Source organism: Pezoporus wallicus, unplaced genomic scaffold (assembly GCF_028554395.1).
Source record: "Pezoporus wallicus isolate ANWC-B61680 ecotype Strahan unplaced genomic scaffold, APGP_CSIRO_Pwel_v1 contig_5069, whole genome shotgun sequence".
Classification (NCBI taxonomy): Eukaryota; Metazoa; Chordata; class Aves; order Psittaciformes; family Psittacidae; genus Pezoporus; species Pezoporus wallicus.
In genome coordinates this window covers 5,213,418-5,237,653 of record NW_026642361.1, presented here as the reverse complement: position 1 = coordinate 5,237,653, position 24,236 = coordinate 5,213,418, and the positions used below count along the sequence as shown (strand labels likewise).

General features: G+C 40.2%; 1 protein-coding gene across 8 annotated transcripts in view; it reads right to left on the bottom strand.

Moving 5' to 3' along the window:
• The window catches only part of OSBPL8 (oxysterol binding protein like 8), a 59,538-nt gene that overhangs the window by 1,918 nt on the left and 33,384 nt on the right, over positions 1–24,236 (bottom strand). For all 8 annotated transcript variants that reach the window (XM_057429513.1, XM_057429510.1, XM_057429518.1 and 5 more), the window contains 15 exons: positions 20,327–20,411; positions 19,034–19,205; positions 11,701–11,935; positions 10,124–10,308; positions 9,268–9,349; positions 8,507–8,605; positions 7,967–8,063; positions 7,520–7,618; positions 5,949–6,046; positions 4,516–4,605; positions 3,846–3,982; positions 3,344–3,529; positions 1,229–1,316; positions 730–832; positions 48–153 (listed from right to left, as the gene is read on the bottom strand). In XM_057429513.1, coding sequence (XP_057285496.1) covers positions 48–153; positions 730–832; positions 1,229–1,316; positions 3,344–3,529; positions 3,846–3,982; positions 4,516–4,605; positions 5,949–6,046; positions 7,520–7,618; positions 7,967–8,063; positions 8,507–8,605; positions 9,268–9,349; positions 10,124–10,308; positions 11,701–11,935; positions 19,034–19,205; positions 20,327–20,411 — 1,862 coding nt within the window. The remainder of the gene's footprint in view (positions 1–47; positions 154–729; positions 833–1,228; positions 1,317–3,343; positions 3,530–3,845; positions 3,983–4,515; positions 4,606–5,948; positions 6,047–7,519; positions 7,619–7,966; positions 8,064–8,506; positions 8,606–9,267; positions 9,350–10,123; positions 10,309–11,700; positions 11,936–19,033; positions 19,206–20,326; positions 20,412–24,236) is intronic.

Below are 24,236 nucleotides of genomic sequence, written 5' to 3'. Positions count from 1 at the left end.
AAATTAGTATGTTCTAAGCCATTTTAAAGTGTTTAATTTAGTACTACCTTTTAATTTCTTCTTGTGTCTCCTTTATAGATTCAATGGCACTCTGCAGTTCACCAAGGTCTGCCCCTTTTTTCCTTATTCTTGTGTTATGCTTCAGAAGTTGTGCTAGAAATATACAAAAGCCAGATGTAATTCAGAGGTGTAAGTCAAAAAAGGAAGAAAGTACCAATGACAAACTAAACCAGTTGCAAAAATGAGAATAAACTTTTCTAACTAAGCTTCTATTGAAAACTAAAGCTTTATTTCAGTAATCTATAGCACACAACAGCAAGTTAAGCACTTGAAGTATCTTAAACCACTGTGTTTTGAGCACAGTGCATTCCAACACTCATACAAATCTACCTTCTAGCAACACAATGATCTACAAATTAAAACAATTCATCTTGTTTTAAGAAAGAATAGAGCTTACAGACACATCTGCCCCCCAAACACACTTATGTGCAGCACTTAAGCCCACCTATGCTACGTACTGATGTTGAAAAGGACAGGAAAGCTTGCAATTAACACCATGAGCTGAGCCCTTCTGCTCCTTCTGTTTTTCCAGAAGGTGCTTAGATAGAACTATGATCTAAAGTGTACATTATTTTATAATACAAACATGAAGATAAGAAGTGTATGTGTGACTACAGAACTCTGTCAAATACATTTATTACTTCTGTATGCAAATACATCTTGTCCTACCTTCACTCCCAGAGGAATCCTGGTTATCAGGCTCTGGGGATGAGAAACCACACTCTCCTTTCTTCTGGCCAGCTGGCTTTCGTTTGACTTTTGGAACACTAACCTACAATTGATAAACTTATGAATTATTTCAGAGAACCAGCACTGTAGCAAAGCAGCACATTCTAATAGTAATAGTTAAAAGCAACTAATACCCAATAAAAGCCCAAGTTAAAATTTCTGATGTATCAGCGCTTTTTGCATCTTCCCATTTAAAGGAAAATACATATTAAACTGTTGAGTTCAAGTTTGGTTATTTTATATTCCTATCCAATTAAGGAATTTCTACTGCTTAGGATGCAACACAGAAGTTAAAACTATGGACTGGGTAAACTACTTTTTTGTAGGATCACAACAACATTTCTCATTGCTCCCAACGCTTTGATGACCTTTGCACACATAATACAATATATACAAGTCCCTGGATCTTGCTGCGTGCACTAATAGACCTGGAACATACCATTGGTGTCCGATGTCGAACTTTTGTTTGGATGGTGCCATCTTTTTCAAATTGGATCATATCATTCAAAGGGTCCCATGGTCTGGTACTAGACAAAGCAAATATAATTGATTAATACCACCTACAGCCCAGTCCTAACCTGAAGAGCCAAGAAAGTAAAAAAAAATTACGCTTTACATCCAACAACTCTCAGCCAGCTGGTAGGAATACGAACTATTGAATTAACCAACAATATCAGTCTGAATTTATCTGGCTAGTGATATGTATTTGTCAAACATGGAGAGGTTTTCTGCTTCAAAAAGAAGAAAAAAAAGAAAAAATCCTCTGATTAACGTACAGTTATTATTTTACAATTACAGGGAAATTGGGGGATTTAAAAACATATTGTTATTTTGGCCTGCTTTTCTTTTTTTTTGTTCTTTTTAGAAGATGCCTGGGAAGGAGAGGTTAAGAATCAGTGACTTCAAACCTGTTTTCATCCCAAAGTGGCTAACGTTAATCAAAACTGGTTTCAAGAGGTACTATGAGCTACACACAGTTTTCTTGTTCTGATTTTCCAAGAGTGCTTTTCCAAGTGCAGGCTGACAGAGAATTAAAAATAAATAAATAAATAAATAAATAAATATACAGTTATGAGCACACACAGCTCACTGGAGAACAAGCAGCTGCCAAAGGCAAAGACTGACATTCTCACTAATTACAGCCTTTTCAGGATACAAACTGCAAGCCAGCTGTGGGAAGATTGTTCTGATGCACAGCTTTAGTGAGAGTAGATTAAGCATGGACTTCCTTTCATCTCCTCCCGTATGCCTTCTAAAAAGTTTGTAGCTGTTTCAGACCACAAACCTGCATTTACATCTTAGCATAACCTGACAAATTCAATATCATAGGTAACTGGGTTCAAAACTAGGCAATGCTCTCCCAAAGGTCTTTTGTATCTGTAACCCAGATACTTTAACAAATGCCACAGCTCACTGAATGCATCTTTCACAGTAAGTGTGAAAGACAGCTCTCTACATGGATGAGGTGGTGAGCCAGCACTGTATGTGTAAAAGGAGACAGCAGTTTTGTCTGGAGACTGCTGACAGCATAGACTGCTTTCTATCACACAGCAAAATTTCCATGGTGCCTCCTTCAACCGCAAGGCCTCAAGGAGACATGAAATAATGCAAAGTAACAAAACAGACTATCCCCTGAAGCTTTTAAGACCTAACAGGTCTAAAGTGCAGTACTTTTCCTGATGGTTAGACACAGGGTTCAATGGTATAGGCAGTCAGTTCAGCTGCACTGTTCACAACTCTTCCAAGAACAGGCATCAAGAGCACTAGAAGGTTCAAACCAAGGTGTTTCACAGAGCATTCCCTCGGGAATTCCCTGAGGCAGAATGTTTTCGGTAGTAAAGGGCTAGGCTCCAAGCTGACTTTTGCAAACAGTGGCAAGAACAGAGAATGCATCCCAGCAGTCAGGGAGACACCTATGTCTTCATTTTCTCATCCAGACCATCATGCAAAGAGATCTACAGACACTCATATGTGCAGTCCACATCTGACAGCTGATCTGAACCACCTGGTCCCAGCATTAACATTGCTGCAAACATGTTATTCTCAGAGTTCAGCTCAATTAAGCACAGGCTTTTCTGACTTTCAGACACTAGATTTTTTTTGACTTCCAGTTGGTATGCCTGTATGTACCATATTTTCCAGTCTGGGAAAATCTGTGTAGCTGCTTTGGTCAGCCTGGGAGAGGGGAAGAAATGAGCACAATACATCATCCCAAAGTGCCATGGCCAAGAAACTCTAGAACATAGCATGAATTTGTAGAGGCACATAAAGATAAAAAAAAAAAAAGCCCATTGCAGTGGTTACATGAAACATGGCTTACTACATTAGCAATCCCTGCCTCTTCAACACTAAAAGGGCCAGTCAAGTTCAGCTAAAAAATTATGCATTTGAATTAAAGCGCATGAGTAAGAATATCAGGTAGCACTGCATATTTCACAAGTTTGAGCTGAGCTGAATATCCACGTTCTTTTGCTTCTGAAACTATAGGAAGAGGCTCAGCAACACTAACAAGGAATTAACAAGCAGTTTTTGTAACAAGCACATCAGGACTCACTCTGCATATTTGTAGTGCCATTCGCCTGTGACTGAATCCTGATCAAACAGTTTGCATGTCCACTCTTCACCCTTAAGCTTCCTCTCTTTGGCACTCTTTCTCTGAGCTTCTTCCAGAACATATTTCTCTTGAGTAGCTTCTGTTTGGTCTTTATTATTTATTGCTCTTGTCACTTGTTGCCAAAGCCTGACAAACAAGTAGAGAGTTACGATATGCTTGGCAAATAACTGGAAACATTTCCTTAGTTATAGGTTAAATAAATGGAACACCCTCTAAAAATAATATTACCATGTTGTAATGTATGTTTTATCTACAACATTTCCATCAAGACTTCCCATGATTGTAAGGTTTGTAAATCTTGTATTTAACAGTGTTGCTTTCTTGTTTTACAGGAAAAAAACAACAAACAGGCGAAAGAAAGAAACAATCTGTTCATATTTTGGAGAAGATGATGTGCTTTATTTTGTCAAAATAACTATACATGGTTCTAAAATGAACTTACTTCTCTGACTCAAAGTCATCTTGCTCTTCAAACTTCACTGTGTACCTAGGTAATCTACGCTGCTTGATATCAGACGTTGGGTTCCAGAATGTCTCTGAGACATCTGTCTTCTTCTCACTAATAGTAACTTCACTGTCCTGTAAAATATATAATTCAGTTACCTTAACTGTAATAATCTCAGAGTGCCAAAATAACACAAAAGGGAGAAACAGGCCTTTTTTTTAAAATGAGAATTTTCTTTCATTTGAATGAATGTAGTTAAGAACAATTAGATACGGTAACTTTAAAATTCAGTTCTGATATGGAGCAGAGTTGCAATGAATCAATCAGCGGTGCCAGTGTTGCCTCACCAGAACTGAAACAAGTATAAACACTTCATGCTGGTGCCATAACCATTCTTTCCTAGCACTAACACATATAATAAAAAGATTTCACAAGCTGAAATGTACTTTCTTAACTACTCAAACTTACACAACTTTTCCACCTTTTAACAGCTGCAAATAATACTATGTTGATTCTATACTTTCTTGAAAACTAACTATAGATACTTTCTATAAAAGTGGTAATCAACTCCTTTTTAAAGATTAAGTCTTTTTTTTTTGTAACTAAGTGCTATTTCACCCATCCCAACTATCAGCCAGAATATAAAGTCTCATCAATCACTACTTACCCAGTGACCCTCCAAAATAGCCAGAACTTCTTTGCCAAGCTTAATTTTCCCTGATATTTGGTTAACACTGTCATTGTTACCCAAAAAAGGCTGCAGAACAAAAAGAAATGCTTTCATGTTTATTTTAATACAGATTTATTTTTGCATTTATGTTTAGTATTAAGGAAAAAAAAAAATGAAGAAATGTGATGCAAACAGACCTGGTGACTTTTAATATTAAAACTTCTGCCTATTTAATCCCCAAAACAAGTCTAAAACCACAGTAAGTTGTTCTCTCATTCCCCTGTTCTTAAAGGATTTCCTGAGCAAAAGCATTGCCTAAGAAATGTGGAAAGAGAACAGAAAATAATGCAGAAAACAATGACACAATGAAATCTTGGAGGGCATAGTCATTTGCTACGCTAATCTCACCACTTTGGCAAGGGCCATTTGTTACTTAGAGATTAAGTAACAACAGAATTGATTGTCTGGGATTTTCTTTGGCCTTTTTGATGACCTGCACATGTATTCTGTGGGCTGATGAGGCAAAATATCAACACAGCCTCCTTTTATGTTTCCTCTATTATTTCAACTGAATACAGCTTCCCCCTCCATATGCACACTTCTTAACAATTATTTGGTCAGCTTTAAATCAGTGTCTGATTCAAAGATGGCAAATGTATTTATCAGAAGTGAAAGCCATCTATAACTAGTTTAGAAACCTTTGTTTAGCTTTTGTGAGTGGAGGGATGGTCCTACAGCATACATAGCTGCCAAAAATAGTCCATACAAACTGTTGCTTAGCACTGGGCATTAGGCTGACATAAATGCTAGCCAAAGCCTTTGCATCATCTTTATTTGAGGTAAAACGAGCAACTGAAGTTTACCCCAGACAGAAGAGGGGAACCTGGGTCTGAGTTCTCCTCCAATGGCTCTCCAGGAGTTTAAAGGAGACCCTGAACATGTTTAGAGAATTAAAAGTCACCAAGGTGTATTAACAACAATACATAAAATACCTGAACCACTGATCAGATCACTGTTCTTACACTTTTCCTAGACACTGTTGCCACCGCTGGAGATAAGACAGACCTTTGCTTTTTCCCCAGTAGTGGTGCTCTTAAGATTCATACCATTAGCAATATGCTTGCATCTCTTATCACCAGAGATGAAGACAGCGCTGTAAATTTCAGACAAAAACTCTGGACTCAGAAGAATACACTAAGAAAAAAGAGGACAATATAATTCCTCTTAAATAAATAAATAAATAAAATACCACTATTTGCTAGATACACATAGCTGGATAGTAGCAGTTAAAGTGAAAATTCCTCAGTTTCCAAAAAAGACAATTCCATATTAAATCAGACTGTATCTAAGGAGTGACCTAATTTCCATATTTTTTTTTTTACTCATTATACTCATTCACATTCTTATGCCCACTCACAGCATTTACTAACCTTAAGTTTGAATTCAATTGTTGCACTGTAGCCAGTTTTCTCACAAGTGATGTTGACTGTTCCCCCAAGCTCTAAGGTCATTGTGCCATAAAGAATTCCTGCAAAAGAAAAAAAACAACTAAAATTAGTATTTATAACTGATGAAGATAAAAACCCTGAGTTCTCTGGGCACAATTCGTAGAGTAAACATGTCTGTGCCAGAGGAAAAATCATCATTTCAGATGACCTTTCCTAATGATAAGCATGACATTTCTGCCACATAAAACAGATCGGTTTTGTTTCTGCTTGGGTTAAACGAATTACATATAAGCAGGAAAAATGGTTTGAGACGTATCTTTGGTGTTGTATGCTGCTGGCTCTAGCAAGGGGGGTATTTAGTCATATTGGAGGTGATTGGAGGATGGAAGCTTTTGAGTTTAAGGCTGGCAAATAACTACATGACAAAGAGAGCAAAGAAAAACTTCACTTGAACAGAAGCAGTATGTATAGTCAGACCACAGGTGATGACAATCATGGACAGCCTATGTAAGACAATAGGGATCACCTCCCTAAAGGCTTTTGGAAGTGCAAGGCTGACAATGCTGAATACAATTTCTTTTCTGTGACTGCTGTCTTTTCCCCTGCCATCCAGCATTTAAACCACTATATATTTTACATACAGCGAATGCACATGCAAATTTTTCTCACCATGCAATCCTCCTTCCCTCTGTATTCTTCCTTCTCCCTATCTGCTTTATTAACCCACTAGTTCCCCTCCTTCCTGTTTAACTTAAATATATGTATGTTACGTGCTTTTCAATTGTTAAGTATTATTTTTGTCACCGAAGCCATAAAAAAAAAATCCAGAGTATTAAAAATTCCATGAACAATGGGAAGAGCTTACAAAATTAATGTCAAATTATGTAATTATGATAATTGATTGTCATGCATCTTTAAATAAGAAGTTACTATAGTTGCTGACTGTAAGGCTTCTGAAAGAGAATCCTGGCAGAGAACATACAGATAGCTAAACCTGAATAAGTACCAGTTTAAAAATCAGCAAGTGCAATGTATGTTGTACTACCACTGACCTTCCCGGAAGCTTTAAGAACTACTGACTGGTTTCCCATCATGAAACTAAAAACAAATGGCCATGATTTACACTCAAATCACACAGTGAGATATAGATAGTACATTGCCTTTTCTAAGAGGAAAACACTGGAAAAGATCAAAATGGTTCATTTTAAACAGTACATTTACTTAATGTATATTTAAATGCCAAGTATATTTAAATTACAAACTAATTTACTGCCATGTAATGATAAACAGATACATATATCCTCTTACTATTTAAGGAAAATAAATAAATTTTCTGTGCCAAAAAATATATCACTGCTTAAATAACAGATGTATTTTTCTCTTGGTAAAATATGTGGAAGCCTAGAGCCAGCAATATTGCTAATATTCAGAACACTCGGCTGACAAGCTCAAAGTCAGCACATTATACTATGTAGAATAATGTACTATTTAGAATAATTAACTTCTGTTTTCATAATTTTTGCCATCCAGAGAATGAAAAAAAAGCCCATTACCTTTACAGTGAGCATATGGCATTGTCATTACATAATCTTCTCCCCTGTTTAGGAATGTTAGCCGTCCTTCTCCATCTAGTATGGCAGATAATGAATTCCCTGAAATTCAAAGACAGCGTATTTCTCGCCTCGCAAGACAACAGTCAACATTTCACAATAACTGAGCAATAAAATTAAGAACAGTGGTATATTTAGCATTGCAATCTATCCTGTCTAGTGAAACCACTATAATACACAGCTTCTCCAATTAAAAACTTAAAATGCTCCAAAAAAATAGAAATTACAATTCCAAAGACCAGTAGCAAAAATGTCTCAAGGAACAGATAATACAATGATCAACACCCTGACTCTTCTAACAGTCTTCTCTCATCCACAAAACACGTCATTTGCACTGTTTTTATACTCCTTAATAAACATACAAGCAAAAAAAAAAAATCCATTATTTACCATAGAATTTTGATTTGGCCAGAATGCTACCACTAAGGCAAAAACCATCCTTGCGGTTGCTAACATAGAAGGCAGATATTGGAGGATGATGTGACACCTGTAGGGAAAAAGGGAAAAAAACCACATATTTAAAAAAAAAAAAAAAAGAAAAAAGGAACATGCAATATAGCATAAACCTTGACCTAATAGTAACAGAATGCAAAATTCAGGCTGCACATGATAAGAATACAGTTAATATATGTGAAATGCGACTATAATCTTTAAAGATCAAGCGAACACATAGTTTCAAAAGCTAATAAAATTAGGACCTGACTTTTGTTATAGAGAAAGGGAACAGAAATGCTGCAAACATCTTTCTGTCTCTCCAGGAAGACACACTTAAAAGAGACATCTGTAAAAAAACTATTCTTACCACAACAGAACCAGAATATAACTCATACATTTAAATATATTTTCTGAAACCACCACACCATTTGGCTACCACAAAAATGCAAAATATTTATTTTTCTTTAAAATATTTCTTCCAGTTATTGCAGCTACCTGTTCTGCAATGTAAAAAGTCTTGCTATTCGTCCTTGGATGAATCCACATGCAGCGGAAGGTCTCACCAAGTATAGGATTGTACGGCTTTTTTAGTCCCTAAACAGAAATAGAGCAGAGAGTAACCATACAATGCAGGTACAGAACTCAAACTTTATCTGTCTGTCACTGAAGATAAGACACAGAAAAAAATGCAACCACAGCATGTATGCTAAGAACACTGTACTTGAGTTCATCATTTGAGCATTATGCTGAGTTACTCTGCTCCTCACTCTAAGGAAAATGACATAGATTTGGTCTATCTGCTTAACTATTCCAGGCTACACTTAAGGACAAAGAGAATATAAGGTCTTTTTGTATGAAATTATTACAGACCTCTGTCTCAAGTTGGCTAGTGAGTACTTTCTTCTTTCACTACTGTTTCCCACCAACATAACTATAAAGAATATTTAGTGTAAAGCTAAATAAGTAGTGGAAATATTAATCCTTCAGCTGCAGCATGTTATCATGGAAGAAAGGTAAACATAGAACCGGTTCCACTTTATCACAAAATGTTTAGTTCAACTTGAAGGGAAAAAAACCATTGAATACAGTCTATTCTAAGCATGACAAAAATGTCAGTATGTGTAAATAACAAAGTTAACGTTGCTTTTAAAACAACACCCAAGAATATAATCTAAAGAGAAAATTTACTCTAGCACATCCCTGAGCCCTCAAACCAGACACAATGACTAAAGACAAAATAACATGCAACAGGATACCTTTGGCTTTTTGTAGAATCCTGACAAATACCACTTCACTACTTTTTTCATGCGGTTGTAAGCATTCTCTTCAAGAGCAGCTCTATGAAACAAACAGAACACGCATCAAATACCAGTATTGTTTAAGTTACGACACACGTATCAATCATTGTGATGTATCTTGAATCTAGGAGCTGACTTAAACAAAGGGTTTGTGATTGGTGCTACTGTAAAACTTTCAGCCTGAGTGCTTCAAATTCACACTTTTCAAATAATTGTCTGAAAATGGAAATAGAACAAAAATCCAGAAATGGTATTTCCATAACTGAGTCTGTTCTTTGTAACATTAAATCCTGTTCCTGTAATAGTGAAGATCTTCTATTTATAAGACACTGCTTTAGAGAACTGGATTTCTCATGTACAGGACTCAGAGTTGAATAATATTTCAATTTATAGTCATTTATTTATTAGCTATTTGAGAAGGGAAGTAGAAATCTGAATGAACTTCATATTGTATTAAAAGGATTTACTGGTACTGTTTTACCCATTCTGAATATGCCTCCTAAAAAAAGAAGGAAAGCGTAATTTTGTGAAGTCTGTCATCCAGTCTTCAAAAGCTAAATCAGAAATGTCTGTAACACAATTGCTATTAAATTACCAAGACAGCCAGACTTCAAGAATTACCATATGAGCTCTCAGGCAGTTAGTTTTCAGAAAACAAGGACATCTGATGACTGATACACTTTAAAACAAACACTCAGACTCTAAGTAGTCTACAGTGTTTAAGCAGACCAGATCAAATGTTTCAGTATACACTGTTAGCCCATTTTCTTTTAAATAATTGAAAGAACGAAAGCCAGAGATAGGATTGACTCACTCAGACAAAAAGTCTGCATGGTAGTAGTAATCAGACAGCTTGTCCAGGAAAGAACGGGGTTCCAAGATAAACGTAGGCAGTACAACCTTGGACAAGTCCATTCCTGGCCGGACTTGCTTCAGTAGTGTCCAGATCAGACTTTTGTTTTCTTCTGACACTACTTCTGTCTGAGCAGCCTCCCCCGCCTAGGATGAACAAAAAAATGCTTACAGAAAGGAGAAAGAAAATAATCCTCCAGAAGACAAATCAACATATTCTAAAGATGCAATGAGAATGGAAAAATGGATACTTCAGATGAACTACTCAAAGAAGCTGGAGCAGCTATGGGAGAAAAAAAATCAAGTTCCTCTAAATACATTTATGATACATCTTTAAAGACATATGCTGTTACTATTCAGCATTAAAAAGTGAAGTTGTTTTCATCAGCCCTAAAAGAGAAATACTGAGGTAGAATGTCATTCAGAAATCCTCCCTTAGTCCTTTCCTGGGCATCAATAAAGTACATTACCCTGTGTTCTCACATGCAGGACTTCTACAGCAAAGGGCTGTTAATTCTACCATTTCCCCACCACAGAAGTTGCCACATCTATGCTTTTTATCTGACCAGTCAACAATATCAGCGGGTTTTCTTTCCTTAAAAGAAAACCACTGCTAAAAGGTAGGTATGCAGAACCAGAAGCCACACTCCATTGTGCTCCTTTCTGTCCAAGAAGAGGGGAGATATTCTTCCTTACAGTTTCTGAAATTAACAACAAAGGTTGTAGGAAAAGCATCCCTCCTTCCAGAACAGTTCTAAAAAGCATACTCAAGAATTTACTGTTAACTTAAACTCACCTTTTCCTAAATTACTACTTTTCCTAGAAACAACAGTAGAAAGCAATAAAGCACAAAGTATTTATGTCCCCTGGGTATGAAAAAGAATTAAAATCTTGTCATTAGCACCTGAGAATAAAGTGAATATTTGTGAAAAAGCTCATCTCACTTTCTGTTACTAAATTTTTTGTATCTTTCAAGTAAGTAAAACATATAAAACCCTGTTGTGTTTGCTTGTGTAGATACGTAAGACAACTTGCATAAGTAGAATGGCAGTTCTGGGGCACCTTATTAGAATGCAAGGGGACATCAGAAATGCAGGAAGTTCCACTGAATTCTGCAAACCCCACAGGTGCTTAACTCCTCTCTTGCAGTACAAAAAGAGGTGTCAGCTTGAATTAAAGTCTTCAACTTGGGAGATTTTTACTTGAAGAAAATAACAGGAATAAGTTAATAAAAATGAGACAGAAATAACAACAAAAGGACAAACAGATATGGTCAACTTCTGCTGCATGTGGCACTTTCAAACTGAGCACCTTCTGTCTCAGCAGCGTTACAAATAATCTCATTATCTGTCAAAATATCAGACACAAGCACAAGAGTGGCAAAGTAGAGCACAAAACAGGTGAACAGAACTTCCTCCCCGCCTCCATTATTGCTGAAACTATGAAAGCCAATCCTGCACGACAGCTTTCAAGCATAGACTTAATATCAGCTTTCTGTACGGAGAAGATGCTTGCTTGCCACATCAACAGCACTTTTACCTCCCCAAGTTCTTCATGACTCTGTTCTACGTAAGTAGTTTCCTTGACATCAATTGGTTCTGGATCAATGTAAGAATCATCCTGCCGCTCCGATGTGTCGCTATCGCTTTCTTCGCTTTTCCCCAATCCATCATTATCAGATTCCTCGTGGTCATGGTCATTTTCCTTATCAGATTTGTCAGAGTACATATCATGATCTTTAAAGTGATGCCTTTCAATTTCACTGTCATTCAACCTACAAAAAAAAAAAAATAAAGTCTATTGAATCTTCAACTTCACACAATGATACCATGTTTCCAAAACAGGATCTTAATAAAATTCATGCTAAAACTGCACATTTCAAGCTTGATCTGGCAGCAATGTCAAACTAGCTTTGCTGGAAACATATAGGATATATTCTTCTCAGTGAACTGTCAAACATGCCAAGTCTAGAAGAGTTCCATTGGAAAGGACCCACTGCCTGAACACCTCAGGGCTGACCAATGGTTAAATCATGTTATTAAGGGCATTGTCCAAATTCCTCAAACATTGGCAGGCTTGAAGCATCGACCACCTTTCCAGGAAGCCTGTTCCAGTGCTTAACCACCCTCTAAGTAAAGAAACATTTCCTAATGTCGATTTTGAATGTCTTCTGACACAGCTTTGAGCCATTCCCTAGCACTAGATACCAGGGAGAAGAGCTCAGCACCTCCCTCCCCACTTCCCCTCCTCAGGAACCTGGAGAGAGAAATTAAGTCACCCCTCAACCTCCTTTTCTCCAAACTAGACAAACCCAAAGCCCCATCACAGGACAAACCCAAAGCCACTCATCACAGGACATTCCTTTCAGCTCTTTCACCAGCTCTGTTGGCCTCCTCTGGACACATTCAAGGACCTTCATATACTTTTAAATCCCGGGGCCCAGAACTGCAGACAGGACTGGGAGACATTGCTGTGGGGATCTGTTACAGACCGTCTGATGAAGGAGAATCTGCAGATGAAGCACTCTATAGACAGACAGGAAAAGCCTCACTCTCGCAGGCCCTTGTTCTCATGGGTGACTTCAACCACCCTGACATCTGTTGGAAGGACAGTGCAGCTGGGCACAAGCAATCCAGGAGATTCCTTGATTGCGTAGAAGACAACTTCCTCCTGCAAGTAACAGAGGAGCTGACAAGGAGAGGTGCCATGCTTCACCTCGTGCTCACCAACAGGGAAGGGCTCGCTGGAAATGTGATGCTCCAGGGCAGCCTTGGTTGCAGCGATCAAGAGATGGTCAAATTCGAGATCCTCAGGACAGCGAGAAGAGGGTGCAGTAAGCTCACTGACCTGGATTTCAAGAGAGCAGACTTTGGCCTCTTCAGGGACCTGCTTAGTAAGGTTCCATGGGATATAGCCCTAGAGGGCAGGAGGGCCCAAGACTGTTGGTTGGTATTCAAGGATCACCTACTACAAGCTCAGCAGTGTTGCATCCCAACTAGAAGGAAGTGCAGCAGGAGGGGCAGGAGATCTGCCTGGATGGATAAGGAGCTGCTGAGGAAAATTCAAATGAAAAAAGAGGCTTATAAAAGGTGGAAGCAAGGACAGACGGCCTGGGAAGAGTACAGGGATGTTGTCCGGGAAGCTAGGGAGCAGGTTAGGAAAGCCAAGGCTCAGTTAGAATTAAACTTGGCTAGGGGTGTGAAAGATAACAGGAAGGGATTCTACAGGTACATAGCAAATAAAAAACAGACTAGGGAGAATGTAGGCCCCCTCAGGAAGCTCTCGGGAGAACTGGCTACACAGGATTTGGAGAAGGCTGAGGTTCTTAATGACTTCTTTGCCTCAGTCTTCACTGGCAAAGGCTGCGACTGCACCACCCAAGTCTTGGAAGGTGGATGCAGGGACTGTGAGAATGAAGACCCTGGGTCCACTGTAGGGGAGGATCTGGTTAGAAACCATCTTAAAAATCCAAGTCCATGGGTCCTGATGAAATCCATCCGCAGGTCCTGAAGGAGCTGGCAAATGAACTTGCTAAGCCACTGGCCATCATATTTGAGAAATCATGGCAGTCAGGTGAAGTTCCCGATGACTGGAAAAAGGGAAATATAACCCCCGTTTTCAAGAAGGGGAAAATGGATGACCTGGGGAACTACAGATCAGTCAGTCTCACCTCTGTGCCTGGCAAAATCTTGGAGCAGATTCTCCTGGAAGGCATGCTAAGGCACATGAAAATCAACAAGGTGCTTGGTGACAGCCAGCATGGCTTCACTAAGGGGAAATCCTGCCTGACCAATTTGGTGGCCCTCTATGATGTGGCTACAGAACTGATGGACAGGGGTAGAGCAGTTGATATCATCTACCTGGACCTGGGCAAAGCGTTCCACACTATCCCACACGACATCCTTGTCTCTAAATTGGAGAAACATCGATCTGCTAGGTGGAGCACTCGGTGGATAAAGAACTGGCTGGATGGCTGCACGCAAAGAGTTGTGGTCAATGGCTCAATGTCCAGCTGGAGACCAGTAACGAGTGGTGTCCCTCAGGGATCGGTGTTGGGACCGGTCTTGTTTAACATCTTTGTCGCTGACATGGACAGTGGGATTGAGTGCGCCCTCAGCAAGTCTGCCGATGACACCAAGCTGTGTGGTTCGGTTGATACGCTGGAGGGAAGGAATGCCATCCAGAGGGACCTTGACACGCTTGTGAGGTGGGCTGATGCCAACCTCATGAAGTTTAACCATGCAAGGTCCTACACCTGGGTCAGAGCAATCCCAGGCACAGCTACAGGTTGGGCAGAGAAGAGATTCAGAGCAGCCCTGTGGAGAAGGACTTGGGGTTGGTTGATGAGAAAATGAACATGAGGCGGCTTCAGTGTGCGCTTGCAGCCCAGAAAGCCAACCGTATCCTGGGCTGCATCAAAAGGAGCGTGACCAGCAGGTTGAGGGAGGTGATCCTGCCCCTCTACTCTGCTCTCGTGAGACCTCACCTGGAGTATTGTGTGCAGTTCTGGTGTCCTCAAAGTAAAAAGGACATGGAACTATTGGAACAAGTCCAGAGGAGGGCCACGAGGATGATCAGGGGACTGGAGCACCTCCTGTATGAAGACAGACTGAGGAAGTTGGGGCTGTTCAGCCTGGAGAAGAGAAGGCTGCGTGGAGACCTCATAGCAGCCTTCCAGTATCTGAAGGGGGCCTATAGGGACGCTGGGGAGGGACTCTTCATTGGGGACTGTAGTGACAGGACAAGGGATAACAGGTTAAAACTTCAACAGGGGAAGTTTAGATTGGATATAAGGAGGAAATTCTTTCCTGTTAGGGTGGTGAGGCACTGGAACAGGTTGCCAAGGGAGGTTGTGAATGCTCCATCCCTGGCAGTGTTCAAGACCAGGTTGGACGTAGCCTTGGGTGATATGGTTTAGTGTGAGGTGTCCCTGCCCATGGCAGGGGGGTTGGAACTAGATGATCTTAAGGTCCTTTCCAACCCTAACCATTCTATGATTCTATGACTCAAGGTGAGGCCTGTCAGCCTGACCTCAGTGCCAGGGAAGACCATGGAGCAGATAACCCCAAGTGAGATCACAAAGCACGTGTGGGAAAACAGGGGGATCAGGCCCAGTCAGCACGGGCTCATGAAGGCAAGTCCCACTTGATCAACCTGATCTCTTTCTAAAACAAGGAGACACACTCAGTAGATGAGGGAAAGGCTGTGGACACTGTCTATTTGGACTTCAGTAAATCCTTTAACACTGTCTCCTACAGCATCCTCCTAGAGAAACTGGCTGCTCATGGACCAGATAGGTGTATTCTTTGCTGGGTTGGAAACCGTCTGGATGGCAGAGCCCAAAGAGTGGTGGTAAATGGTGTCACATCTAGTTGGTGACCAGTCACTAGTGATGTCTCTCAGGGCTCGGTGTTAGGGCCAGTGTTATCTAATATCTCCACTGATGATCTGGATGAGGGGATTGAGTGCACCCCCAGCAAGTTTGCAGGTGACACCAAGTTGGGCTGGAGGATAGGAAGGCTCTGCAGAGGGATCTGGACAGGCTGGATCGATGGGCTGTGGCCAATGGTATGAGGTTCAACAAGGCAAAGTGCCAGGTCCTGTACTTGGGCCATAACAACCCCATGCAAAGTTGGGGAAAAGTGCCTGGAAAGCTGCTCAGTAGAAAAGGACTTGGGAGTGCTGACTGATAGCTGAACATGAGCCAGATTGTGCCCAGGCAGCCAAGAAGGCCAATGGCATCCTGGCCTGTATCAGCAATAGCGTGGCCAGCAGGGCCAGCAGTGATCAACCCCCTGTAAAAGGCAGTGGTGAGGCTGCACCTTAAATCCTGTGCTCAGTTCTGGGCCCCTCACTACAAGAAAGACATTGAGATGCTGGAGCGGGTCCAGAGAAGGGCAATGAAGCTGGTGAAGGGTCTGGAGCACAAGTGTGATGGGGAGCAGCTTGAGGAGACTGGGGGTGTTTAGTCTGGAGAAGAAGGCCTACGGGGAAACAATGCTCTCTACAGATACCAGAAAGGAGGATGGAGAGGAAGTGGCTGGTCTCTTTTCTGAAGTAACAAGTGACGGACAAAAGGTAACTGCCTCAAACTGTACCAAGGAAGGTTTAGACTGGATATTAGAAAATATTTCTTCACAGAGAGGGTGCTCAGGCATTAGAACAGGCTGCCCAAGGCAGTGGTGGAATCTGTCCCTGGGAGCGATCACAAACTGTGCAGACGAGGCCCTCAGTGACATGGGTTAGTGGTGGCCTTGGCAGTGCCGGGGTAAGGGTTGCACTTAATGATCTTAAAGGTCTTTTCCAGCCTGGTTGATTCTATGAACACAGTGAGATCATCACCTCTTTTGGCTGGCTGGTTATGCTGTGTTTGATGCACCCAGGTGAGGCTTGCCCTTCTGGATGCCAGGACACACTGCTGGCTCCTGCTGCAGCTGCAGCCAACCAGCACCCCCAGGCCCCTCTCTACAGGGCTGCTGTCCAGCCACTCCTCTCACAGGTTACACTTCTGCCTGGTGTTACTCAGCCCCAGGCACAGAATCTGGCATTTGTTCTTGTTAGATTTCCTGCCACTGAAGTCTGCCCAATACTCCAGTCTATATAAAGCCCTCTGCAAGGCTCCTCACCCCTCAGGCAAGCTCACAGCACCTCCCAGTTCAGCATCATCAGCAAACTTGCATCCAGATTGTTGATAAAAATGCTGAACAGAACAGGCCCCAGGACTGATCCCTGATGAATACTGCTGGTGACTGGTCACCAGCCAGGGATAGCCCCATTCACCCCTCTGAGCTCTGCCCTTCAGCCATTTCTTCACCCAGTGCATTGTGAACCTGCTCATGTCACAGCTGGATAACTTGTCTAGAAGGGTGCTTCACAGCACTACCCAGATAAGGAACACCCACCACCTTCTCTTCATCCACTAGGCAGCTGACTTGATCATAGAAGGATATCAAATTACTTAAACAGGACTTTCCCTCTGTGAACCCACGCTGACTGGGCCCAGTGATTGTGCTGTTCTCTAAATGTCTTTCACCTAGTATGATTGCCTCCATATTTTTTTCCAGGTACTGAGATTAGACTAACAGGTCTGTAGTTTCCTGGGTCTTCCCTCGCACCCTTCTTGTAAATTGGAATAATGTTGGCTAGCTTCCAGTCAGCAGAGACCTCTCCAGACTGCCCACACCTTTGGTAGATGATTGAGAGGGGTCTTGCTGTAACATCCACTAGTTTCTTCAATACTCTGGGATGAATCCCATCAGGCCTCATGGTCTTATGAGCACTGAGCTGATACAATTCGTCTCTAAAAACACTTCATTGTCCACAAATGGAAGATCGCTGTTCCTGCATTCATGGTTGTCAAACCCAGAGGACAGGGCAGCCCAAGGTCTAGTATTATTAAAACCAAGGCAAAAAAAAAACATTGAATGTCTCCAGATTTTCTACGCCTGTTTTTCAGGTGACCATCTTCAACAAGTATCAGTGCTATGTGTTCTTTGGACCACCTCTTGCTATTAATGTGCCTAAAAAAAACTAGCTCATAGTTGAAGTTAAAACTGCTTTCACCTTTCTTCTCCCTCTCCTGTCAAGCCCATTAAAACTAGGCCTGCAGGCTTTGTTGCTTAGATAGTTAAGCATACTCAAAAGTCTTAGAATATGCTATATCCAAAGATCTACTTAATTAAACCATTAGTCTTAATTAGACTTAACTTTTGTAGTTAATTGCTATGATTGTAATTTGGGCCAGCTGCTGATATTAAGGTACTATTCATGAGTATAGATCTCCAGCTGGATTGTACACAGCAGTTTTATTGATTCTATGAGTTAAAAGAAGGAGCAAAACTGTAGCTGAGCCTGCTTGGTCATGTGGATAGGGACTTGAATCTGGGCCAGGGGCAATAATTTGCCTTTTCAGTGCTGTTCTCAGACTACCTGTGGCAGAAAGAATTGCATTTCTCCCAGTCCAGGTCTTCTGTCACAAATACAGCATCATACTCTTAAAAGCAGTACAAAATTCCTGCCCACCCAGAAAAGAGAGATGGACAGTTAAAACTTCATGGATGGGAGGGATTATCTGAAATAAATTTATGTTCACCAAAAAGTACATTCAATTCGTGGAAGATTACCAAGAGAAACTACATAGCACAAGCTTCAGACTCAATTATTTCAAATAAATGACTAAATCTTTTATATTTTCTGATGCACTTTGGTACCACAATTGAAGTGTTTGAAAACACCACTCATTGTTTAGTAATATATTTCATTGTCTAATAATATATTTCCACAAAAGCTCCCAAAAATCTGGCTGAAAGTATTTACTGAAATAAACAGGGAGCTACTCAGCGGCACACAGACATTAGATATGACGTGATACCAGAAAATGTCAACTTTTGTGCACTTAATTTAATAGTAGGGTGACTGAATCGTTATTCATCCATCTGATGATTCAAAGCTGAGACATGCTGAAACCATTTAACTAACAATACTATTATTAATTTCTTTAAACCACAGAACAGCAGCTTATATTCACATCTACCAACTTGTGTCACATGTACTAAACTTATTGTTTTCAGGTGAAGCTAACTTGAAGATACAAAATAATTAAAACTTTAATAGTCAGAGTACTTAAACTTAGTGATGTGATACTCAACCTTGAGTTCTTGGGCTAAACTTTCTTCTGTATCCACTTTGGTTAGAAAAAAAAATGCTTTCATTTTATCCACATACAATATAAAACATAGTGCAGATATGGCATATGAAGAGAATTCAGGAGCAAAAAGAACTGCAACCTTGGAAAGAGATTTTCCCTGTGAAGAAGTTCTCACTACAAGGTTCTGCCAAAAGGACAATCAGGTTTAGTAATTAATTCACTTACGGTAGGTTTTCTCCACTGTGCAAGTTGTTAGCACGAAGCAGACCATAGAGAGAGACATGAGTACTGTCTGCTGAAGAGTTCAAATCGTGCTCTTTACCTTCTCTAATCATTGTTCGTTTAAGCAGACTTGAACATTTCAGTGCCAGTTCCAAGGCATCCATCCAACACCTGCCTAAAGACAAATGCATTACTAGACTAAAAATTAAGGATTTAACTATACAACTTCCATGTCCTAATTTCACAATAATTTTGGATCTGCTTACATTGCCTTTGAACACACTTCAGAGTTGTTCCATTTTACATGCACTGGGTTTATAATCTGGTGGGGACATCAAACCAACTCAAAACTACCCAGCTCTGGTAGAAGGGATGCTTTAGGGTAGATAAGCAAGGTAGATTATGATTCTGTTAGAGAAGACTCCAGCATTTCTTCCTTAATGCAGATAATGGTTCCACGCAGGCCCTGTCTGTTGAATTTCTCCAAAGTTGCTTGCAGCCCTCCCTAGTTCTGAAGACTAAGTAACTGTATCAATTGGCAAAATTTGCTCATGGAATACAATAATAGTGTGGGAAAGGAGCTATAATGATAGCGTATAAATGTCATTTCATTTTTTCAAAAAGTAACTGAACAGATTTATGTGTTTTTCCACTCCGTATTTCTTCACTTCCATATATCTAACAGATTTTTCAATACAGAAGCAAGTAGTCCTATTTTTAAAGTCTGCAGGGGTATGCTTAATTAACCAGTAGAAGGAAAGCAACTACTAGACAGGTTACACAACAGTCCCAAATTTTGTTTCCAAATTGTAACCTTTGAAGATAGCTGCACTGATACCGACCACCGCTATCAGAGTGATGAAGAATGTCACAAAACTGTATTTTGAAGGAATTACTACTAGAACTCTGTTTAATTGCTGCACTTAATAATACACCCATGCTTTCATTAGAAAGAGAGTATGTTCACATTAGTACTTTACACAGGTACTAGGCTTGAGTATTTAGATGTACAGTAATACAGTTAAATCTGAAATAAGCCCTTTCCCCTCCTCCACCCAGCCAACACAAAGCAATTGCAAGGAGTTCAATGACAATTTCTTCAAGTCAAATTTTCCTTTGACAACCATGAAAAACTACTAGTACCAACACAACTGAAGGCACTAAGTTAAGGGAGAACCTTAACAATGATTAAACTGCAATCACAGTGCTGTAACAGATCTGGTAGGCCAACTGAAGCCACCTCTTTCTAATAACTAACTGCTGTCACTGTGGAAAACCACTGAAATATCTATTTACCATCTGATTCTGAAGCGGCTCGGATGATCAAATAACTGCTGGGCAACGGCTGAGTTATAGAACCAACGGCTTCACCTTTGGGACCCTTGAAACAGGAAAACAAGCAACAGCATCAGATGTTTTCATTCAGTTTTACGGTTTATCATTCTATGTAATAACAAGCTGACACACTGCAGGGCTATTTACTATCACTCAGCAACATCTAATGAAGACATGAATGGAAAGATGGACAGCCCTCTTTTACTGGATTTGTTCTTCAAAGACTTGATTCTAAGTATAGCTCCCAGTTCAACCCTACTTTAAAAAGAACGGTCTTTGGGATTCAAATAATTTTGGTGGGTTCTTTTTTGTAAACCAGACTTGGCACAGTAACTTGGAAATGCTCTGCTGATGCTACTTATAGCAAGATGACAAAAGCATCAAAAGCAACACCATAGGGAAGTCACCCTCACTTCCCAGGGATCCCTGCAGATGGGTGTAGAGAGCTCACAAGGGACAAGCTATTCCTCATCAGCTCAGTGTTTCAGCTGAAGAGGCAAGATTGAAAGCAAGCAAAACAAGACATGTTTGTGGGGTGGTTTAAGAAAGTTAATTTACAACAAATGCTGCCAGTAGAAGATTTCGCATTTGTACAGTAACTTGCTTGTTTCTCTCCAGTCACATTCGTTCCTGATGAGAGCAAAGGTTCCTCTCAGTTTCTACAAGGATGCTATGGATCATAGCACAGAGAGACATGAAGGCAAGCCAAACTCTTGCAGAGAACAGGAGGCCTTCTTCAGTGACCCAGTTCGTGCTTACTTTATATGTCAATGTTTGGTGTCTCGGCACCATCCTGTGCTGTAGTACTGCGCAATTTCTGCCTGTCTTCAGAAGACAGACAAGTCAATTGGTATTTACATAAAATGGAAGTAGCTTCTCCCACCCAAACACTATGTATTGCTATAGAAACCCACTCACCCTTTCTCCCTCCCTCCCTCCTTCCCCTTCAACTTCATTCCTATACAGTAGTCAATTCCACAACATATTTAGGTGTCTAACTTTAGGCTTGGCATTTTAATAGGAAAAAAAACAAGATGATGCCCAAGTCCATTAAAGTAATTTAGATGCTTAAGTCTCTCTATAAAAGGTATCAGCAGGACACCATGACATTATGTTCAATGACAGACAAAGCATGTCAAATGACAAAGTTTAATTTTCACTGTGAAGTTCTTTACTTACCAAATAAAAAAACAAATCCCAAAGACCTTTCCATTTCTGTCAAGTTTCATCTTGGAATAAAATGCTAACCCCACTGTTTAAAAGCCCCTTCAAAAATAGTTTACATATGGTAACTAAGACAACTGATAGGCAAAGAGGGCTGTATTAAACATACTTGAAGCTCTTGTTGAAAAGCTGGGTTAAGCCTGCCTAACTGGTGTGTTAACATATTTTGATCTTAATTGATTTCCCCCAGAGAAGCCTAATGAAAAGCCAGTACAAGGCTTAAAAGAGGGAACAGGAAAGCCAGCAGAAGTTTTGAGCAAAAGCAAATAAGGGCAGATATTTTAGAAGCAAGCAAATGAAACAGCCAGAACACTTCTGAGGGTGAGAGGTGGGTAACAAGGAGTCTTGGTGGCACTTAAATACCAATACAGGCAAGCTAGTGCTGGTGTAAATGATGTTCAGAAACTTCTAAATAGTCAGTATGGAGTAACAGCAACTAGGTGTTAGGAATAAGATTCCAAACCTCAGTCCCCCTCTGAGCAAGTGGAAAGATGCACCTACGATAAATCTTTGGAGAAGCTGCAACACAGGATTAGGAGTGAGCAGCTAACAAGAACCAGGAGAGACCACTCCATGCATGAGCACTCCTCACCCTGAGGGCAAGCAGGCAGGGAAGAAGTCTCACTCCCTACAGGTCCCTGAGGAAACGTGAGCACCACAGCGCAGAGCAGCACCAAGCAGGGGTGGGGAGGTGTTGGGCGCTGCATGGAGAGGACCGCGACACCATGGGTGCACCAGCGCTGTGTGAAGGGCTTGACCATTACCAGTCCTCGGAACTGTCAGGTCACAGGACATGGACTAAGGACAGACCTCTCTGCCTGCAGGACCTGCCCTTTAGGATTACAGTGCAGCCATGCAGGGTACACTACTCCATACCAGATTACTATAATTTAAGAGAGGAAGTGTGACTTTGGTGTTTGTTTTGTTTCGATGCAAGAAAGCTATATTCCCCTATGTGCTTTGACAATGCCTTGATTAAAACTGAATGAATAATTCTTAGTGAACATTTCAGTAGGTTGACTTATTTTGGAGTAACTGCTTGAGGATCTTGAGTTCCTCTACTTGATTACTGTTCTAAAAGCACTGGACATTTTGTTTGGTATCACCCATTATAGTTTCAAAATCAATTTTCAGTATGTTAGTGTTCTCTAGAAGAGAGACATTAGCTTCCATTTGTTAAGTGATTGCATTTGAACTGTCTCTGTTCCTGACAGAGAGATGGGTACAACTACACCAATATAAGGTAATGGGCATGTTAAAAATACCACTAGATTAAAAAAAAAACCCAACTTTAAAATTTATTTCCTACAGAATATTCATGCCAGTAAAACTCAAATGCCATGAACATTCAGAGAAAGCAATAAAAGTCAGTAAGCAATCACACTTGACTAAATTTACTCATGAGAAATTATTTGCAGTAGTTTTTCTACTTATAAATTTTAGAAAACTGAAATGGCATCAGGACCAGGCAAGTGAAGAAGACAGAACAAGGTACAGTGCATCAGCTACCCCAGAGTGCAGGTGGAACATCAAAAACCACAGCAACAGGGTTAAGGGAGCATGTGAAGAGACTGGCCACGAACTACTACAGAAGGGAATTTGCAGATTCTGGCAGTTTGCCAGAAGAACACACTTTGGGAAGTGTGTTCAAGTGAGAAAATCTGCAGTAGTTAGACCTGTGTGAATGTTTCTTGCAATGTCTCTTCCTGTACTGACTGCAAATGAGGCTCATTTTGCCTTAAGCTTCAGGCTTGTTCTGGTAAATCTACTCTGTAAATCAGTCTATTACTATTAAGCTTATGAAAGTTTGCCTCTTGATACTATATCTGTAACTAGGACATTATAATTGAGTAGGTAAGCAAGGCACAAAAAGGTTTCAAACTTCAAGGCCTTTCTTCTAATTAAACCCAGTAATTCTCAACTGCAAATAGCCATACCAAAATGAACAAACGCCACTCCAGCTCTCAGCACATTTAGAATGGACAAAATCAACTTGTTCAGGTTCAAAATTTGACCTACCTTAAAAAAGTAAAAATCTGGTGGGGCATGTCCTCTAAATTCTAAATATCTAGTTAAAAAAACAAACAAATCCATTTTCTCATTGCCAAGCAATAAAGAAATACAAGACTGATTTGTGATCTTCTGCAGACAGGCCACCACTTTGCAATGCATGTATACTTGATCATAAATTATCAAAGCACATTAACACCAAACCCTATCACTTTGGAAAAGGATACGAATTTTATGTTCTGCAAATGTAAGATCACCACTGATGAGTGAAAAATCCTCCTAAGCTATGTTAAAATTAAATCACTCAAAAACAACTACAAAAGATTTGATCTAAGCCTGGTAAATTTAGGTAACATTAATAATGATAACTATTCAGAAAGATCAAAACAAACATCGGGATTTATACTAGCTGACTGATTTCCCAGTCTGAGGTAAGGAAGGCAAAACCAATTCAGCACATTCTACAGATGTAACAGTACATCTATATCAATTTAAGATTTAGAAGATACAATCTCACAATTAACAGCTATCTCAAGATGTACATTGCAGAGGGCATCATTAATTTATTACAAGTGCCCTAATATTGTACAGTAATTTCATCCAAAACAAGATGGCAATTTCGGAGGGTAAGTATGTT